The following is a 17107-nucleotide window of genomic DNA, read 5'->3' on the forward strand; positions in this document are numbered from 1 at the left end:
CGTGGTGGCGAGGCGTGGCGCGGAGGTGCGGTTGGTCAGTTGGTGGTGAGCGTGGCCAGGCCATGGCCCTGCCGCTGTGCCTGCAGCTGAAGGCCGCGCTGGCCCGCGGCTGCCTGCACTGCCATGGCAACTTCTTGGCGTTCTTCACCCGCCATCACATGAACCTCAAGTCCTGGTAGGGGGACGACATCCCCGTGTCGGGCTGCTGCTCACCGACTGGAGCCAGGACATAATGAAGGCGCTGCACTTGGCCATCCCCGCGATCGGTGCGTCCCCGGCCCAGGCAGACCCCGGCCCCGGCCCGGGCCGCTCACCGGACCCCTCCTTCAGTGCCTAGCCCGGGAAAAGCTGAACCAAGTGGCAAACACCGTGTACCAGAAGCTGGATCAGCTGTACCTGGGGAAGATGTATTTCCCGGATAAGGGGACGGCCCACCCGCCCTAGGACACCCCGGACCGCGCACCGTTCGAACCTGACTTCCCTCCTCCTGCCAACCCCCATCAGGGTATTTCCCCAAGGAGCTTCACGCATCTTCTGGGAGCGGGTGCACCGCATCCAGAACGCCACCGTTGAAAGTGAGCTAGGGAGGCTGAGGCAGGGGCATGCTTCCCAGGGCCTAGGGGACCCAGGACCACAGGAGTATTTTAGAGGCCTCTCATCCGCTGGGAGCCCCGGGCCAGGGCGTAGCTGGGGCTGGAGTTATGTGGATAGGGTGTCAGTGCATCCGGGCATTAGAACTCAGAGCCTGCGACCAGCATGGGACCAGACAGAAATCCCGGAGCAGGGCATCTCCCTGAGGGAGGAACCCTTTCATGCCCTGGGCGCCAGCAGGGCCCCTTGGAAGATAAATCCCATCTCTCCCTCCCTGCCACCTTCCCCAGCTGGCCCCTAGAGGCACTGTTGAGTATTGCTGCCACCCTGTCCAGTAGTCACTCCATTCCAGACTAGGAGCCACCCCAAGTGACTGATGGACAAACCCTAAGCCTTGGCAGGCCTGAGAAGGTGGGCTGGAGTCACAGGCAGGGCCTGCTAAGAAAGTGCTCTCCATGCTCTTGTCCCTGCACAGGCCGCATTGATTGTCAGCATCACTGTGGTGAGTGAGCCTCTGTCCGGGCCATGGGGTGTCCCTCCTCCCCCTCCTCCCTGCCTTTCATCACGTGGGTAGGATGGGGTGGGCACAACTGGCCCTCTGAACTCAGGGCCACACTGGCTCCACACCCTGTGTCCCCACAGGTTGCCGGTGCAGTGGAACACAGCTGTGCAGGGCTTCCTCCTTTACATGTGAGTTGTAGAAATAATTGGCACAAGTCTCCCCTCTCCAAACCAACATGAGTTTTATCAGAGTCAGTAGGGTATGTGTGAGGGCAGCCACCAGGAGGCAGGACCTGGACCCTGTGCTCCGGGCCCCAGCCCTTCCTTCCTCAAGGGTCTCTGAGCTCAGTTGGCACAAGGGGGGCAGATCATCTTGGTTAAAGCGTCCCTTCCCACAGTCTGGTCTTACCCTGCCCCAAGTGGGTGGCAGGGTTGTGGTTAGAACCTAGGAGGAACCCCCGCTCCCATGATGGATGTACCCCAGTGGAGGGACTTGGGGGTCACGGGGCTAACCAGGGCCCAGTTGTCCAAAGCCCTGGTCAGGTGGGAGTTGGGTGGGGACAAAACTTTGAGGGTCTGCAGCCCTGTCACATGCCCCACATGGGAGGAGAGGCCCAGGCCCCTAGCAAACACCTACCAGTTAGGTTGAGGTGGAGATGGGAGAGGAAGTACTGAGACACCTGTTTCTCTCTGCAGCCTGATATCACCAAGCTTCATGGGTCTAGAGCCCCCACACCTCATCAACCTGACACTGGACAATGCTTCTGAGTGCTGACACAGCGCCGATAGCCATCGGGCCCACTGGACCCACCCCAGCTGCAGTGTGGGGCCAGGGCTCAGCTGGGCTGTCCCAGCCTGACTCTGGAGCAGGCTTGCTGCTTTCTGGGGGTCCCTGCACAAGCCCCTCAGAGCCCAGGCAGGGCCAGGGCTGGGAGGAGGGGAAGGGGGGTGGATTGTATACAGCAGATGCTGGGTGGGATCAGAACTATATGATGGATGATTAAATGTCCCTGACACTTCTCCTCATGGAGCAGTCCCTGTAGGGGCAGGGAGAACCATGTGAGGCCCGAGCAAGACCCATCCGGTCATGGGCACAGGGTCCAAAGGTCCGTCCCCACAGCAATTTGATTGTGATGTGCCAGAGCGTACCTGGGCAGGCGCACCCGGAAAGGAGCCTGGGAGCGAGATGGTTCTGATGATTCAAAGGGAGACGGCAGTCTAGTGAGACAGGGTTGGCTTCAGTGTATCATGGGGCTCAGGTCATCAGGTCATGTGGGGCTGAACCTCAGTCCAAGGAACCCTACAGCACTGCTTCGAAAACACTCCACATGGATTGTGATCCAGGCTGTATAGCTGTTCCAAGACGGGAGGGCGGCTCTGAAATGCTGCCCTGAGGTACCTTTTCTGCCTGTCAGTCTGTCCTGAGCAGGCACTCCTTTCTCGGCCTGGGTGCTGCTTCCCTGACTTCCTCCTCCAGCTCCTTCTTGTTCTTGTGTCTGGAGGGGGAGAGTGGGGGTTGAGTCACAGACCTTTTGAGGACCCCACACATGCTGCACAGCTTCCTACTGAAGTTTCCCTGACAGAATGCTTGCCACATTTTCACCTGTGTGTTTATCCGGTAGGATTTAAACAAAACAGCATGAGAGGCTCAGGTGATATTTGGATAGACTGTTAAATAATGGAGTCATGGGACGTCTTCAATAAACACAGGGAGGGGTGTGTGCCAGGAGCAGGGCTGGCTGATCACCAGGATCCTGGTCACCCCGTCACTGCTATTTCTACATTGGCCTTTGCCTTTCCAGCCCGAGGGCAATGCAAGGGGTTGGTGTGCTACATGATGCACTTTTCCCCACTGAGAAGTGGAAAGGGCTGCTGGCTGACGGTGGTAGAGGCAGGACTGGCGAGGCCTTTCTCCCCACTGGTGCTCCAAGTGGGGTTTAATGTGGGGCTGATCTCCACCCCCCTACACTAGGAGATTCCAGTTGTGATTGATTTGGGCTCTGTCCACTGACCCAGCCTGACCGGATTTGAGTCACCCTGTCCATGCGTTGTCAGGAAAAGCCAGTGGCAATGTGGTGAATTAACAGCAGCAGGGCTTTCCTTCTAGCATCTGCTCCCGCCACTCACCCAGCACACCTCTTACCAGTGCGGTTTCTGGGAAAGGGAGGGTGATGGCCACTGTGTGGTGTTGGACCCTATTACTCCCAGTCCAGGGACCTGGATGGCATGGGGATCATGTCACCTCCCGAGAGGATGAGGGTGTCCCACAGCCCCCCGCAACCTCCCTGCCACCAGGGGATGACCCCCGCCAACAGGTAAATGCCTATTTTGCAAGTTTATTGGATCGTCTTGACACAAAATCATGACAGCAGCGTGATATGTCTCCTTTACATGGGAATGTTGATAGCAAATTCTTATATAACACATCATACAATTTCGAGATTCTAGAATCACTGCACAGGATTCTGCAATAGATTACATGCTAAAGTGACAGTTTTCATCAAAAGGATAGTTAAAACATCATTGAGGACCATCATCTCTGAGGAAAGTCTCACTGGGGTGGGCCAGAGTCCCCTTGCCCTGCCCATGAGGCGCATTAAGGGACCCGACCTCCCCAGGACGCATGTGCTTCACCATCGGGGCCATGGAACCCAGGACTGGGCCCTCCCAGCAGCTGTGGATATGACGGGAGGACAAAGCCTGTGGCTCACCCCAAGCAATGTCAACCGAGACCTATTTTACTGAAAAGGAAACAAAACAATGTCCAGTCCCTGCTCTGTTAAGGGTCCTGAATAAATCCCTACCCAGACTGCAGCCCTCACCCCTTGCAATCCATTGCCATTCTCTACCCGGCACACAAACACAGCAGTGGGACACAATGCAATGGACAATGGCTTGCATGATCATTTCCCCACCATGTTTCCTGGCGAGAGAGAACTGACTGGCTGTGAGGTGTGAAGGGGAATGTCACTGTGGTGAGCAGCCAGCCCATCTCTCGCCTCCCAGGTGGGGACTTGGAGACTAGTGGGATTGGATGACTTCACAGAAGCAGGACGTGCCTCCCTGCCCTGTCCTGTCCACTGTACACCCATCACCCGGGCCCACCCAGTCCTGGCTTGGACAGTGGTCACACCCATTCCTTGAACAGCTCTTGCGGCCATGTACAGTTGACCCCGGCTACAGGAGCCACTGATGGTTTGAGGACTGGAGCAGGGTTTCTCCCCAAAGAGAGTGGGAAGAGTCAAAGTAAAAAAGATGACGGGAAAAATCAGTGAACATATGACCTCAATGTCTAACCGTGACGACAGTGGACTTAACGCCGGGCTGAATAAGTACATGCGACAGAGGAGAAACTAGCAGTTGGAACCCGTCTCTCCTTCACGTCCTCTCTGTGGTGGCCTCAGTGACAACAGTCAGCAGTTGGCCAATGTAGCCTTCATCTCCTCCAGCAGGTTGCTGAGCAGTGTGGCATCGCTGCACTTCCCATCTACCGATACAGACTTCTCACCCTGAAAAAGGGAAAACGCAGTCCAGTAAGTTGAAAACTGCATGAAAATCCTGCCTCACGAATACATGTACTGCACTTTGGATTTTTCCAAATGCTGTCCCTATGTGGGGGTGCTTTCAAAATCGGAACAAACGAGGAGCTGTGGAACCTGGACTGAGACCTGCAGTGGGGGCCAGGGGCCCACAAATGGAATCAGAACCTGGGAAGAGCTTGACAGAGCTCGGGGAAAGTGACCTGCAAAACTGTTCATGAACTGAGGACCTGCCTGAAGCTGAGCACACACGGCCCTCACCCTGAGGAGCCAGCACACCAGACTCTGAGAACACAGAGCACCACCCGGCCCTGGCCCCACGCACGGGGGCATGTGAGGCAGCTCCGTGCTGTGGAGGACAAAGGTGTGAAAATTGCAGTAGGAGCCTATGCATCAATTTTCTCCCCAGGACTTAAACAAGGCCCAGACACTAGGCATATTCAAAATATCTAGGATATAGTCCCAGATTACTCAGCATATAAAGCCCAGGGCATCTCAGCTCACTGGGAAAGACAATCGGTAAACACCACACTGAGATGAAGCAGATGTCAGACGGATCAGACAGAGGTGAGGAAGTGGCTGCTCTGAGAATCTCCCAGAAGCAATCACAACACTCTCGAAACTAAGAGAAAACAGAGCACCTCAGGAAACAAACAGAAGATATACAGAAAAACCTCATGGAAACTTTAAACCAAAAATGTGATAATCAAAATAAAAAACTCACTGAATGGATTCAACAGCAGAGGAAAGAGTCGGTGAACTTGACAGCAGGTTACTAGAAACACTGCAGTCTGAACAGACAGCACAAGGGACTGAGGGAGTGGGGGGTGGGCAGAACCTCAGAGACTTGAAGAATGGTAACAGAAAGTCTGGGTTCAGGTCTCTGGGCTGCCAGAAAGAGATGATAAAAAAAATGCAGTGCTGAAATCGTTAATAATAGCCAAAACTCCCCAAATTTTATAAAGAAATGCAAAGATTCACCAAGTTCAACACACTCCAAACAGATAAACCCAAAGAATTAAATGCCCGGAAACATCATAAACTGCTGGAAACTAGAGACAAAGAAAAATCTTGAGAACAGCCAGAGAAAAAGTTGCACTCCCTATATAAAGAATAAAGGTACAGAGGAGTGTGACTTCTCACCAGAAACCGTGGATTCCAAGTGGAAATGGCATATTTTTAAAGTATAGCAGGTCTCTGACTTACAATTTTTAGCCTTTAATGCCAAATTTTGAATCTACTAGTAGATCTTTTTCTGGCTAGTGGTATGCAATACAATCTCTCTTGTGATGCTGGGCTCCTGTTGCCCCATGATCATGACAGAGAACAACACATTACAATACGCTGTGTTGGTTGCAACGTTTTCTGGATATTGTGTTCTGCACACCTTTAAGACAGGCTGCTCAGAAAGCAAACCAAGATGGCGGCATAGGTAAACACCTGAAATTGCTGCCTCGCACAACCACTTCAAAAATACAACTAAAAGACAAAACGGACATCATCCAGAACCACAGGAAGGCTGGCTGAGTGGAAATTCTACAACTAGAAGGAAAGAGAAAAGCACACTGAGACTCAGAGGAGGTGCGGAAGTAAAGTGCAGAGGTACGGAGGCACACGCGGAAAGGGCTGGCAACTAAGGACGCAGCTGTCTTTTTGAATCGGGAGGGAGTCTCAAGATCCCGACTGCTCTGAACTCCAGTTCCGGGCGAGTCTCTGGGACCCAGACTCATACGGGGAGAAACTGGACTGTCTGGCATTGGTCGGAACTCGAGGGCGGCTTTCTCTCAGAGGTGCTTGCAGCGGTTACCGGGACACTGAGACTCCGGGCCTCTTAGGGCAGGACTGAGGAGCAGCCATAGCTGTTTGCTCCGCCCTGTTGATTTCCTGAGACCCCACCCCACCCAAGCTGTGCGCAGAGGCTTTTGCATATGAAAGGCCTGGCCCTTTGCAATCTGAAAATTACCTAACAAACTGCAGCTGAGTCAGAGAGACCCAGAACTTCCAAAAGAAGGCCCAAGGCCCCACAGCAGCTTGCATTGCTTCACAGCTGGGCCTCATCTGGGCACCTCCAAACCCCAAACAAAGAAGAGGAATCTGCAGATCTCTCCATAGCTCCTGCTGGGTAGCCTCAGGCAGAGGCTAAATTAGCACCTCCTTAGAGATCCAAGAGCCAGTGTACCCAGTGGTCAGAGTGGGACCATCCAGATTACAACTCCTCAGATCCATAAAGGACACACTCAGGGGGCAGACTCAATGAGCACCAAAGCCCCATTGAAGCAAGTCTTGCCCCGGAGGTGTATCTCCAGCATAGAAGTTCTTCCACTGCAGACACAGCTGATTCTCACAGCCAATTGGCCTGGAGGTCAATCCCTCCCAGTGTTATCTACAACAATCAAGGCTTAACTACAACAAGACTGTGCACAAAGCCCACAAAGGGGTGCACCAAGAGTGTCCACCTCAGGTAATTGGGGAGGCTGAGCCACTGGGCCCTATAGGATACCTAGCACAGAAAACCACTCTATCAACACAGGGAAGCATAAAAAATGCGGAGACAAAGAAACAGGTCACAAATGACAGAAATGGAGGAAAGCAAACTACTGGATATAGAGTTCAAAACCACACTTATAAGGTTTTTCAAGAATTTTCTAGAAACCGCCGATAAATTTAGTGAGACCCTCAAGAAATCTAGTGAGACCCTCGAGGATATGAAAAAGGACCAACTAGAAATTAAGCATACACTGACTGAAATAAAGAATATTATACGGAGTTCCAACAGCAGACTAGAGGATCGCAAGAATCAAGTCAAAGATTTGAAATACAAAGAAGCAAAAACACCCAACCGGAAAAACAAAAAGAAAAAGGAATCCAAAAATATGAAGATAGTGTAAGGAGCCTCTGGGACAACTTCAAGCGTACCAACATCCGAATTATGGGGGTGCCAGAAGAGAGAGAGAGCAAGATATTGAAAACCTTTTTGAAGAAATAATGACAGAAAACTTCCCCTACCTGGTGAAAGAAATAGACTTACAAGTCCAGGAAGCGCAGAGAACCCCAAACAAAAGGAATCCAAAGAGGACCACACCAAGACACATCATAATTAAAATGCCAAGAGCAAAAGACAAAGAGAGAATCTTAAAAGCAGCAAGAGAAAAAAAGTCAGTTACCTACAAGGGAGTACCCATATGACTGTCAGCTGATCTCTCAACAGAAACTATGAAGGCCAGAAGGGAGTGGCAAGAAATATTCAAAGTGATGAATACCAAGAACCTACAACCAAGATTACTTTATCCAGCAAAGTTATCATTCAGAATTGAAGGTCAGATAAAGAGCTTCACAGATAAGAAAAATCTAAAGGAGTTCATCACCACCAAACCAGTATTATATGAAATGCTGAAAGGTATCCTTTAAGAAGAGGAAGAAGAAAAAGGTAAAGATACAAATTATGAACAACAAATACATATCTATCAACAAGTGAATCTAAAAATCAAGTGAATTAATAATCTGATGAACAGAATAAACTGGTGAATATAATAGAATCAGGGGCATAGAAAGGTAGTGGACTGACTATTCTTGGGGGGGAAAGGGGTGTGGGGGGTGCAGGAAGAGACTGGACAAAAATCGTACACCTATGGATGAGGACAGTGGGGGGGGGGGTAAGGGCAGAGGGTGGGGTGGGAACCGGGTGGAGGGGAGGTATGGGGGGAAAAAAGAGGAACAACTGTAATAATCTGAACAATAAAGATTTAATTGAAAAAAAAAAAAAAGACAGGCTGCGCAAAGTTCATATTTGGTGTGTTAGGTGTATCACATTTTTTTAAAACTTTTTTTTTTTTTGAGAGAGAAAAGAAGAAACATCAATTTGTTGTTCCACTTATTTATGCATTCATCAGTTGATTTAAAAAAAAATATTTTTATTGATCTCAGAGAGGAAGGGAGACAGAAACATCAATGATGAGACTCACTGATTGGCTGCCTCTTGCACGCCCCCGACTGGGAATCGAGCCCACAACCCGGGCATGTGCCCTTGACCAGAATCGAACCCAGGACCCTTCAGTTCACAGGCTGATACTCTATTCACTGAGACAAACCAGCTAGGGCACATTAGTTGATTTAAAAAATTGATTTTTTTAGAGAGAGAGGGAGAGCGAGAGAGAAACATGTGAGAGCAGAACATCAATCAGCTGCCAACTGCATGCCCCCTAATGGGGACCAAGCCCACAACCCAGGTATGTGCCCTGACCAGGAATTGAACCAGTTGGTTGTGCATGGGATGAAGCCCAACCAACTGAGCCATGCCAGCCAGGGCCATTGGTTGATTTTTTATTGTTGTTAATCCTCACCTAAGGATATTATTTTTTCCATTGACCGATATATGTATTTTTTAGAGCGAGTGGGAGGGAGGGAGGGAGGGAGGAGAGAAACATCATTGTGAGAGAGACACATCAATTGGTTGCCTCTTGCATACGCCCTGACTGTGGCTGGGGATTGAACCTGCAACCCAGGTATGTGCCCTTGACTGGAAATTGAACCTGTAACCCTTTGGTGTGTGGGGGCCTATCCCTGAGGGCTCCCAGACTGCGAGAAGGCGCAGGTCGGGCTGAGGGACTTCCACCCGCCCCCCCCAACCCCCCCCCCCCACACACACACAGTGCACGAATTTCGTGCACCAGGCCTCTAGTAAAGAATAACTAGCTGAAGAACAACTGAGAGAATCTATAGCCAACAGACCTGGTCCTAAAAGAATTGCTAAAACAACCCAGCTGGTGTGGCTCAGTGGTTGATCGCTGACCTATGAACCAGGAGGTCACGGTTTGATTCCCAGTCAGGAAACATGCCTGGGTGGCGGGCTCAATCCCCAGTGGGTGACAGCTGATCAATGATTCTCTCTCATCATTGATGTTTCTATCTCTCCATCTCCCTTCTTCTCTGAAATCAATAAAAAAATATTAAAAAAAAGAAAAGAATTGCTAAAACAAAGTTCTTCAGACAGAAGGGACTGAGCCAGAAGAAGACATGGACATTAGGAATGAAAGAACAATAGAAATGGTCAACACATGGACAAGCACAACAGACACACTGCTCCTGAGTTCTCTGAAATCTGTCAAGGATCGAAAACAAAGTATAATGTGCTGTGATGGCATCTTTGATGTCTGCAAGTGCAATACACAACTGCTCACAGAGGGAGGGTCAAGGGACAGACAGGGTGGTGACGTACCATATTCCACCCGAAGTTTTTATATTGATCTTTGAAAAGATCAATAAAATTGAGAGTGTTAGATAAATTCAGGTCAAAGCTGCAAGTACACAGTCCTCAAGTGTCATAGAAAAGCAATTCACCGATGACTGATCTCTCCATTCAGAAGTGTGCAGTCTTAATGTACAGTGATGAGAAACTGTTATTATATTTTCATTAAAAGCTGACTAAAAACTAAAATAAATAAATAAAATTGATAAACTCTAGGATAACCAAGAAAATGAGAACACAAACAATAGTGTGGTGAAGGCTTGGGAGGGGCGAGTACGGGGTAAAGGGGGTCAATGGGAAAAAAAAACAAAAACAAAAACCCAAAGGAGACATCTGTAATAATTTCAACAATAAAGAAAATTTAAAAAAAAAAAACACAACACAAGAAAAATGAAAGACACAAACCGCTAACATCAGAATTGAAGGAAAGTAATTATTACTGACCACTCGGGCATTCTAAGAACAAGAGGACCACAAATGACTCTGCCCACATCAATTAATTCGGTAACTTAGATGAAACAAACTAATTCCTTGAAAACCACAAACTACCAACACTCACCTGAGGGGAAATAGAGAAATTGAGGATCCTATGACTAGTAAATAAATGACCGTGTAGGTAAAAACCTCCCAAAAAAGAGACCTCCAAGCCCTAACTGGTTTGGCTCAGTGGATAGAACGTTGGCCTGCGGACTGAAGGGTCCAGGGTTCGATTCCGGTCATGGACATGTACCTTAGTTGTGGGCACATCCCCAGTAGGGGGTGTGCAGGAGGCAGCTGATCGATGTTTCTAACTCTCTATCCCTATCCCTTCCTCTCTGTAAAAAATCAATAAAATATATATATAAAAAAAAGAAAAGAGAAAAAAAAAAAGAAACCTCCAAGCCTGGATGGTTTCCCTGGTGGATTCTGCAAAACATGTAAGGAAGAAGTACATGAATTATACACAACCTCTCCCAGGAAACGCAGGAGGGGAGAATAGCCCCACCTCATGTGATGAGGCCATGGGTGCGCTGATGCCCAAACCCAGCAGAAAACCAAGGGCCAACTGTCCTCATGAACATGGGCTCCATGGACCTCAGCAGAGCAGTCCCAGACAGAACTCAGCCATGTGTTACATGGGAGAGTGTGCAGGGGCTAGAGGGAGGAGACATGGTGAGGGGCATGGTGGCAAGAGGGTGCCTTCATGTAGGCTCACCTTTTTCACTAGGAGGCAGACGTGGTGACCCTGGATGGATCGGCTGTACAGGGAGGCGCAGGAGTCCACTCGTTCCACAACTGCAACAGAGCAAGTGGGTGAGGCCAATGTGGCCCCGAGGGGAGCAAAGACTCCCGCCTACCAGTCCCATCAAATCCCTTACCAGAAAAATGGTGAAGAAAGCAGATCTTTGTCAAAAGGTTCTGGAAGGACATATTAATGCCATCAACCTTGATTGAGCTCATGCTCAGGTCCCCAGACTCCAGCAACTTGGCAAAGGCGTCACTGTGGAAAAGACACAGGACGGGGAGGCTGACAATAGGCAGGGTCCCCAGCATCAAGGCAGACAAAGCCCCCAGCTGTGGAGGTGGGACCCCTCCTGTGTGCCAACGACTTGGGAGGTCTCCAAGGGTCTTACAAGATATGGGCTAAACTGTGTCCCCCCGCCCCCGCCCCCTGCACAATTCCTATGTTGAAGCCCTGAACTCCAGGACCTCAGAATGTGACTATATTGGGAGATGGGGGTCTTTAAAGGAGTGATTAAGGTAAAATGAGGTCACTGCCCTCATCCAACATAACTGGGTCCTTGTAAAAGATCGGGACAGCAGGACAACCATGTGAGGACACAAGTTGGAGTCTACATGCCGAAGACAGAGGTCTCAGGAGAAATCAACCTGCCAACACCTTGATCTGGGCTTCCAACCTCCAAGGCTGTGAAAGAGAACTAATGTTTGCTGTTTGAGCTGCTTAGCCTATGGTGTTTGTTATGTGGCCTGAGCTGCTGACATGGCAGAGGAGCCGGACTTTCTACACTACCTACAAGCTGGTCATCCAACCCTACTGCCTTTTCACACCTTAGGTCAGAGGACTTTGTGAGGTAACTGCACAAAGAGAGCCTCACACAACAGTAAAGTGGGGTGGGACCCACTCTGGCTGCCCCATGGGACTCGGGGTGAAGGTGGGAAGGGAAGGCAGGTGGGCTCATGCACCTGTAGCACGGAGTCGTGATCAAGTATGAGGTGCAGCTGAAGTGCAACTTGAAGTCCAGCTTCTCGTGGGTAGAGCCCTCGTCGTTCTGTGGGAGCAGTGATGCAGGGTGAGTAGGAAGGAGGGGCTGAGTGAGTGGGGTGCGGGGACTATGCCTGAAAGCTCCAGAGCGGGGTGAGTGGGCAGTGGGGGCCAGGCCTTGAGCTTGGAAACAGGATGACTAGGGAAAGGGGCAGGGTCTTCGAGCTCAGATGCATCCAGGTGATCTGGGAGTGGCTCCCATGCAGGGCCTCACTTGCTCTCTGGACACCCAGCCCTGGGTTCTGGGTGTGCTTGCAGTGGTGTGGGGGTTAATGCAGGCCGTTCTACTACCTCAGGCCCCGCATACCTTAGCAATAAATGACAGGGTTCCCTTGAGTTTCTGGGCCATGATGATACTCTGAATGGTGAACACAAACTGAGCTTCGTTGGAGATGCCTGGTGAGGGGGGAAGGGAGAGAGAGGCAGGCTGGCCTGAGAAGCTGCACGAAGCCAGCCCCCCGGAAGCAGGTGAGTGGGCATCCCTAGGACCGAAGGAAGGAGGTGTGATAAGAACGAGCTCAAGCCTGAGAGAATGCCTGGCCTCCACTGAGCCCTGGGCGTCAGCCACTGCTCACCTGGAGGCAGCTGGAAAGGCACGGGGACGCCGTCATGGACAGAGGAGCCCTCTGGCCGGGCCAGTTTGGTGTTGAGTGAGTCAGCACGTTGAGCTCATGCTCTTCAGGAAGCTGCTGCTCTGGTTTTCCAGTACAATGAACACGGTGACCTGGCTGTCCTTCTGTAGGCTGCCCTGAATGTCGTACGTCTGCAAAGCAAGACTGGGCTGAATGGTTGTGGTGGGAGCCCATGGGACCCATTCTGGGCCAGCACAGGGGCCCAAGGGAATGCAACACCCATTCTATAAGCTCAGAAGAGTGTGAAGGAATGCTTCCCAGTCCTCACTGAAAACCTCATCTCCGTTTTGTCTGCAGTATTTAGCTATTCCTGTCCTTCAAAAACAGTCTGCCATCCCATCTGCCCCTGACCTCGCCCATGGTGAGCAGGCCTTGCTGTCACACATGTGACGTGGGGTTCTTTCCATGGACAGGCTGCCAAGGGGGACGCACAGTTGGAGCCACTCATGCCACCCATGGTGCAGCCACCTCTCTCTCCCAAACAAAGGGACCCCAAGCCACCCACCAGCACCTCTGAAATGCCTGCATTGCTCACCATTTTAACGTAGGAATTCTCAGCCAGGAGGGAGTAGCTGGACATGGGCTGGGAACAAAGGAAAACGATTCAGCTTTGGTTCACCAGAGCCTTAGCGTGCCCTCACAAAACAAAGTCAGCGGGAGCTGCCAAGTGCTCTGGGTTGAAATACTAAGACTCTGAGATCTGGGGGGCAAGGAGCACCCCCACAGACAACATAAGTTTACGCCCAGAGGATTCCGATACCAGCATGGTGAGAGAGACGAACCCAGCCCTCCAATGTCCAGTCAGACCCTAGGGACCACCAGCCCACCGCCTAAGGCCCGACAGCCTGCACAGCTGGCTCCTCAGAGGCAAGTAAAGTACCCCTCACCGGAAGAGGCTCATTGAGTGCGCCGTTCTCCACGGGTTCTGCCACCCCATCATTTGCAGGAGGCTTCTTCTTGGATTTCTTCTTGTCTTTGGGTCTCTCCTCCTTTTCCTTCTTATGCTTCTTCTTCTTATGCTTGGAAGGTTTCTGAAGCCAGAGCAAAGGTCAGGGTCAACCCCACACTTTTATGGCAATGCCCTCCCCTCATGTACCCTGGCTGAAGACACAGGGACCAAATGCACCCAGGTAAGGGTCAGATGTCAGGGGGGATGGGCCAAAAACTCCCCAGGGTCCACGGGGAATGGACGAAGCTCAGTACAGCTGAGATAAGAACCTGGGAACTCACTGCCGGACAGTTGCTGCCGATTTGGAGCAAAAACATACAGGGGAAAAGAGCAAGAATTCATTTGATGGCCCAGCAAATAGGAAACTCCTCAGAACACACCCAAGAATTGAAAACCTCTGTCCACACAGAAACCTGCCCACGTGTTCACAGCAGCAGGATTCACAACAGCCAAGAAGTGAAAACAACCCAAAAGTACTTCAGTAGATGAAAGGATAAGCACAATGTAGTCCATTTGCACTGGAGTATTACTCAGCCACGAAAAGGAGTGAAGCACTGACCCATGTGGATGGAGTTTGAAAACACAATGCTCAGTGAGAGGAACCAGACACACTGTGACCCCATTTATGTCCAAAACAGGCAAAATCAGAGACAGGAAGTAGATTGGTGGTTGCTGGGCTGGGCGGGGGGTCAGCCTTCCTGAGGTGATGACTACTGATGGGGGGGACAGGTTTTTTTGGGGAAGAGAAGATGATGAAATGTTCAGGAATTAGGCAGATGGTTACACAACTCTTAGAATGCACCACCAACCAGTACAGTGAACTGTTCACTTTAAAGGGCGAGCTTTGTAGTATGAGTTACAACTTAATAAAGCTACCATGAAAACCAGAACCCCATAAACACAGTGACAGGAGACCACCATCAGGGCAATGGCCCCCACTGGAGGGATTTGGGCAATAGGTAACCATCCTCCACCCCTGAACCTGGTCTCTCCCCCACCAGCCCTCAGTGTAGGTGCATGGCCCACCCCCGTGAGAACGACCAGGTGGGAATCCTCACCTTCTCAGAGTCTCGCTCCTCTTCCTCCTCCTCCTCCTCATCTTGCTCCTGTCTCTTGGGTTCCTCACGCTCTTCCTCAGGAGCAGTGATGACTGTGCTCACCGTTGGCTCTCCCTGCAGGGAACACGGTGGTGGAGGCTCAGGGGTGGGTGGGGGGTGGAGGAGGGAGAGGGTAGCCAGGACCCAAAACAGGGTGTCCTCTACCCCTGTGCCCTGGCCTACCCTCATACTGGGACACACCCTGGGCCTCCTCTGCCCGGGCGGCCTCCTCTTGGGTGCCAGATGTTTTGTCAGCATGCAGGTGTGTGGCCATCAAGAAGTGCAGGCGGCTGACAGATGGGAGAGGAAGCCTGGTCTGAGACCATATGGCACTGACTGGGGTCACCGCATAAGACCCCAGAGCCACAGAGCACCGTCTACTTTCATAAAGAGACTGCTCAAGGCTGCTGCCAGACTCGGGGGGCACTGTGGATGGGGTGGGGCAGTGGCAGGCTCTGTATTGAGGGCCAGTCGCCCAACCACTGCCATATTGCTACAGCCACTGGCTTGGTAAGGCACGAGGCATGAAAGCTGCCCAAACCTGGCTGGCCTGTGTGAGAGTCCAACAGGGGCCTGGACAGCCAGGAAGGTCCCGATGGGCGATGGAGGGGAAGGGCTTATGTGGGCAGTACGCAGAGCGCGTGTCCCTGCACTCCTGAGAGAGGCAGCTCTGCCAAGGCCATGAAATGCACCCATCCAGCTGAGGACCTTGTGGGGTTAGCACAGCACACCCGTCAGGGTCTTACCATGGATGCGGCTGGGGTAGCGGCAGGCGGTGGTGTGGTGGACAGCCAGAAATCTAAGTCCTCGCTCTGAAACCACAGAAAGATGGGCCTGTGGCCAAAGTGCAGGACAAGCCCCAAGAAAGCCTGGGTGGAACCTGCAAGGCAGCCCCCACCAGGCACAGGGCCACATGGATAAAATGCATGCAAACAAAAATATCTGGATGTTCCGCTGAGGGAGGCTGACAACAGTTCACCTTCCCCTGATCACAACAGGCTGTGACAAGTCTCAGTGCCACCAATGGCTGGGGTGCCTGCCGTCCCCCATACGGCTGCCCGCCTGCACTGGAGGGGGCTAGGGAGGAAGGACAATGAGATCCGCAGGCAGTCAGGCAGGCCTCACCTTCCGCTCCTTCTCCTTCCTTCTTTCCCTGTCTTTCTCCTTGTGCTTCTTCTCTTTCTTCTTGGGCTTCTTGCTTTTCTTTTCTATAACAGGTATGTCCTCTTTCTCAGGGGACTTGGAGGTCTCGGCATTTCTATGTTTCTGGACGGGCAGTTTCTCGCTGTCGGCTAAGGGCCTGGGGGTGGGGTAGGGGCAGGTCACAGGAAAAGCCGGGCTTGTCCTCCTGCACTTGATCTCTGCCACCAGGCATGCGTGTGGCCTGTGACGAGGTCTGGAGGAGGATGAACCCTTTGCCACCCCTTCTGTCCACACTCGTTGTATAAAAATGTAAAGGGTGGAGGGGGATGGCAAGGGTAGAGAAACATCAGGAAAGCCTAGGCCTGAGTCCAGCCCTGCAGGGCCGCTACCCAGGCCCAGCCCCACACTCACTTATCCAAGTCAATGTCCAGGGCTCTGTAGGGATCATTAGGGTCTTTGTCATCCTCGTCACTGGGCAGAGCATTCTAAGGGAAGAAAGAGATTTGGTGGTGTTCACCCAGCCCATTGGACCCTGAGCTTGAACCTATCAGGAATCTCCTCCCCCAACCCCCCCTTCTTGGAAACAAACGCCCAGGTCCACAGACATGAGAGTATCTGATCGGCCCAAAAGGTTGGAATGGGCCAGTACCTCTAGGCTACAGGAAACAGAGTGGAAGTGCAGGATGGGGGAGGGAGAAGACACCACACACACACACACACACACACACACACACACACACACACACACACGTCCACTCATAGCTCAACACTCCCTGGCCTTTAGGCTTGGGCAGAGAACAGCACTGGCTTCGGCCTTCCTAGGGCGCAGAGACAGTGGCAATGAGGCAGCACACGAGTGCAGCTCTCTGACCAGCTGGGTCACATGGAGGCAGGAAGAAGCCTGTGTCAGGCTAAAAGGCTGACCTCGGGCATCTCCTCAGTGATGATGTCCACCTGCTGAGCCGGGGCAATGTCCTCGTCACTCTCTGTGTGCAGCGAGCTATGGCGTCGCGCCTTGCCCTTCTTCTCCTTCCTCTTTTTCTTCCGCCGGTCCTTCTCAAGCCGCTGCCGGTGCCGCCTCTCCTCCTCCAGCTTCACGTACTGCTCTGATGTGGACAGCCCTGTAGGCATGAACATGGGCCCCAGA

General features: G+C 51.8%; 2 protein-coding genes across 2 annotated transcripts in view; one reads left to right on the top strand and one right to left on the bottom strand.

Moving 5' to 3' along the window:
• Positions 1 to 62: 62 nt before the first annotated feature.
• Positions 63 to 3281, top strand: IZUMO4 (IZUMO family member 4). Its single transcript, XM_023748345.1, is given in 7 exon segments — positions 63 to 201; positions 204 to 266; positions 338 to 418; positions 504 to 575; positions 1067 to 1093; positions 1234 to 1281; positions 1743 to 3281. Coding segments are annotated over 7 exon segments (555 nt in total). The 3' UTR covers positions 1868 to 3281.
• Positions 3282 to 3408: 127 nt separating this feature from the next.
• AP3D1 (adaptor related protein complex 3 delta 1 subunit) overlaps positions 3409 to 17107 on the bottom strand; it is a 31780-nt gene continuing 18081 nt past the window's right edge. Inside the window, 14 exon segments of the mRNA XM_014449623.2 lie at positions 3409 to 4601; positions 11072 to 11151; positions 11235 to 11356; positions 12061 to 12146; positions 12447 to 12535; positions 12715 to 12800; positions 12802 to 12902; positions 13307 to 13354; positions 13659 to 13802; positions 14779 to 14892; positions 15564 to 15629; positions 15943 to 16117; positions 16372 to 16445; positions 16885 to 17081. Of these exon segments, the coding sequence (XP_014305109.1) occupies positions 4506 to 4601; positions 11072 to 11151; positions 11235 to 11356; positions 12061 to 12146; positions 12447 to 12535; positions 12715 to 12800; positions 12802 to 12902; positions 13307 to 13354; positions 13659 to 13802; positions 14779 to 14892; positions 15564 to 15629; positions 15943 to 16117; positions 16372 to 16445; positions 16885 to 17081 (1478 nt within the window). The 3' untranslated portion in view covers positions 3409 to 4505.

This window comes from Myotis lucifugus, unplaced genomic scaffold, assembly GCF_000147115.1.
Source record: "Myotis lucifugus unplaced genomic scaffold, Myoluc2.0 scaffold_1295, whole genome shotgun sequence".
Taxonomy (NCBI): Eukaryota; Metazoa; Chordata; class Mammalia; order Chiroptera; family Vespertilionidae; genus Myotis; species Myotis lucifugus.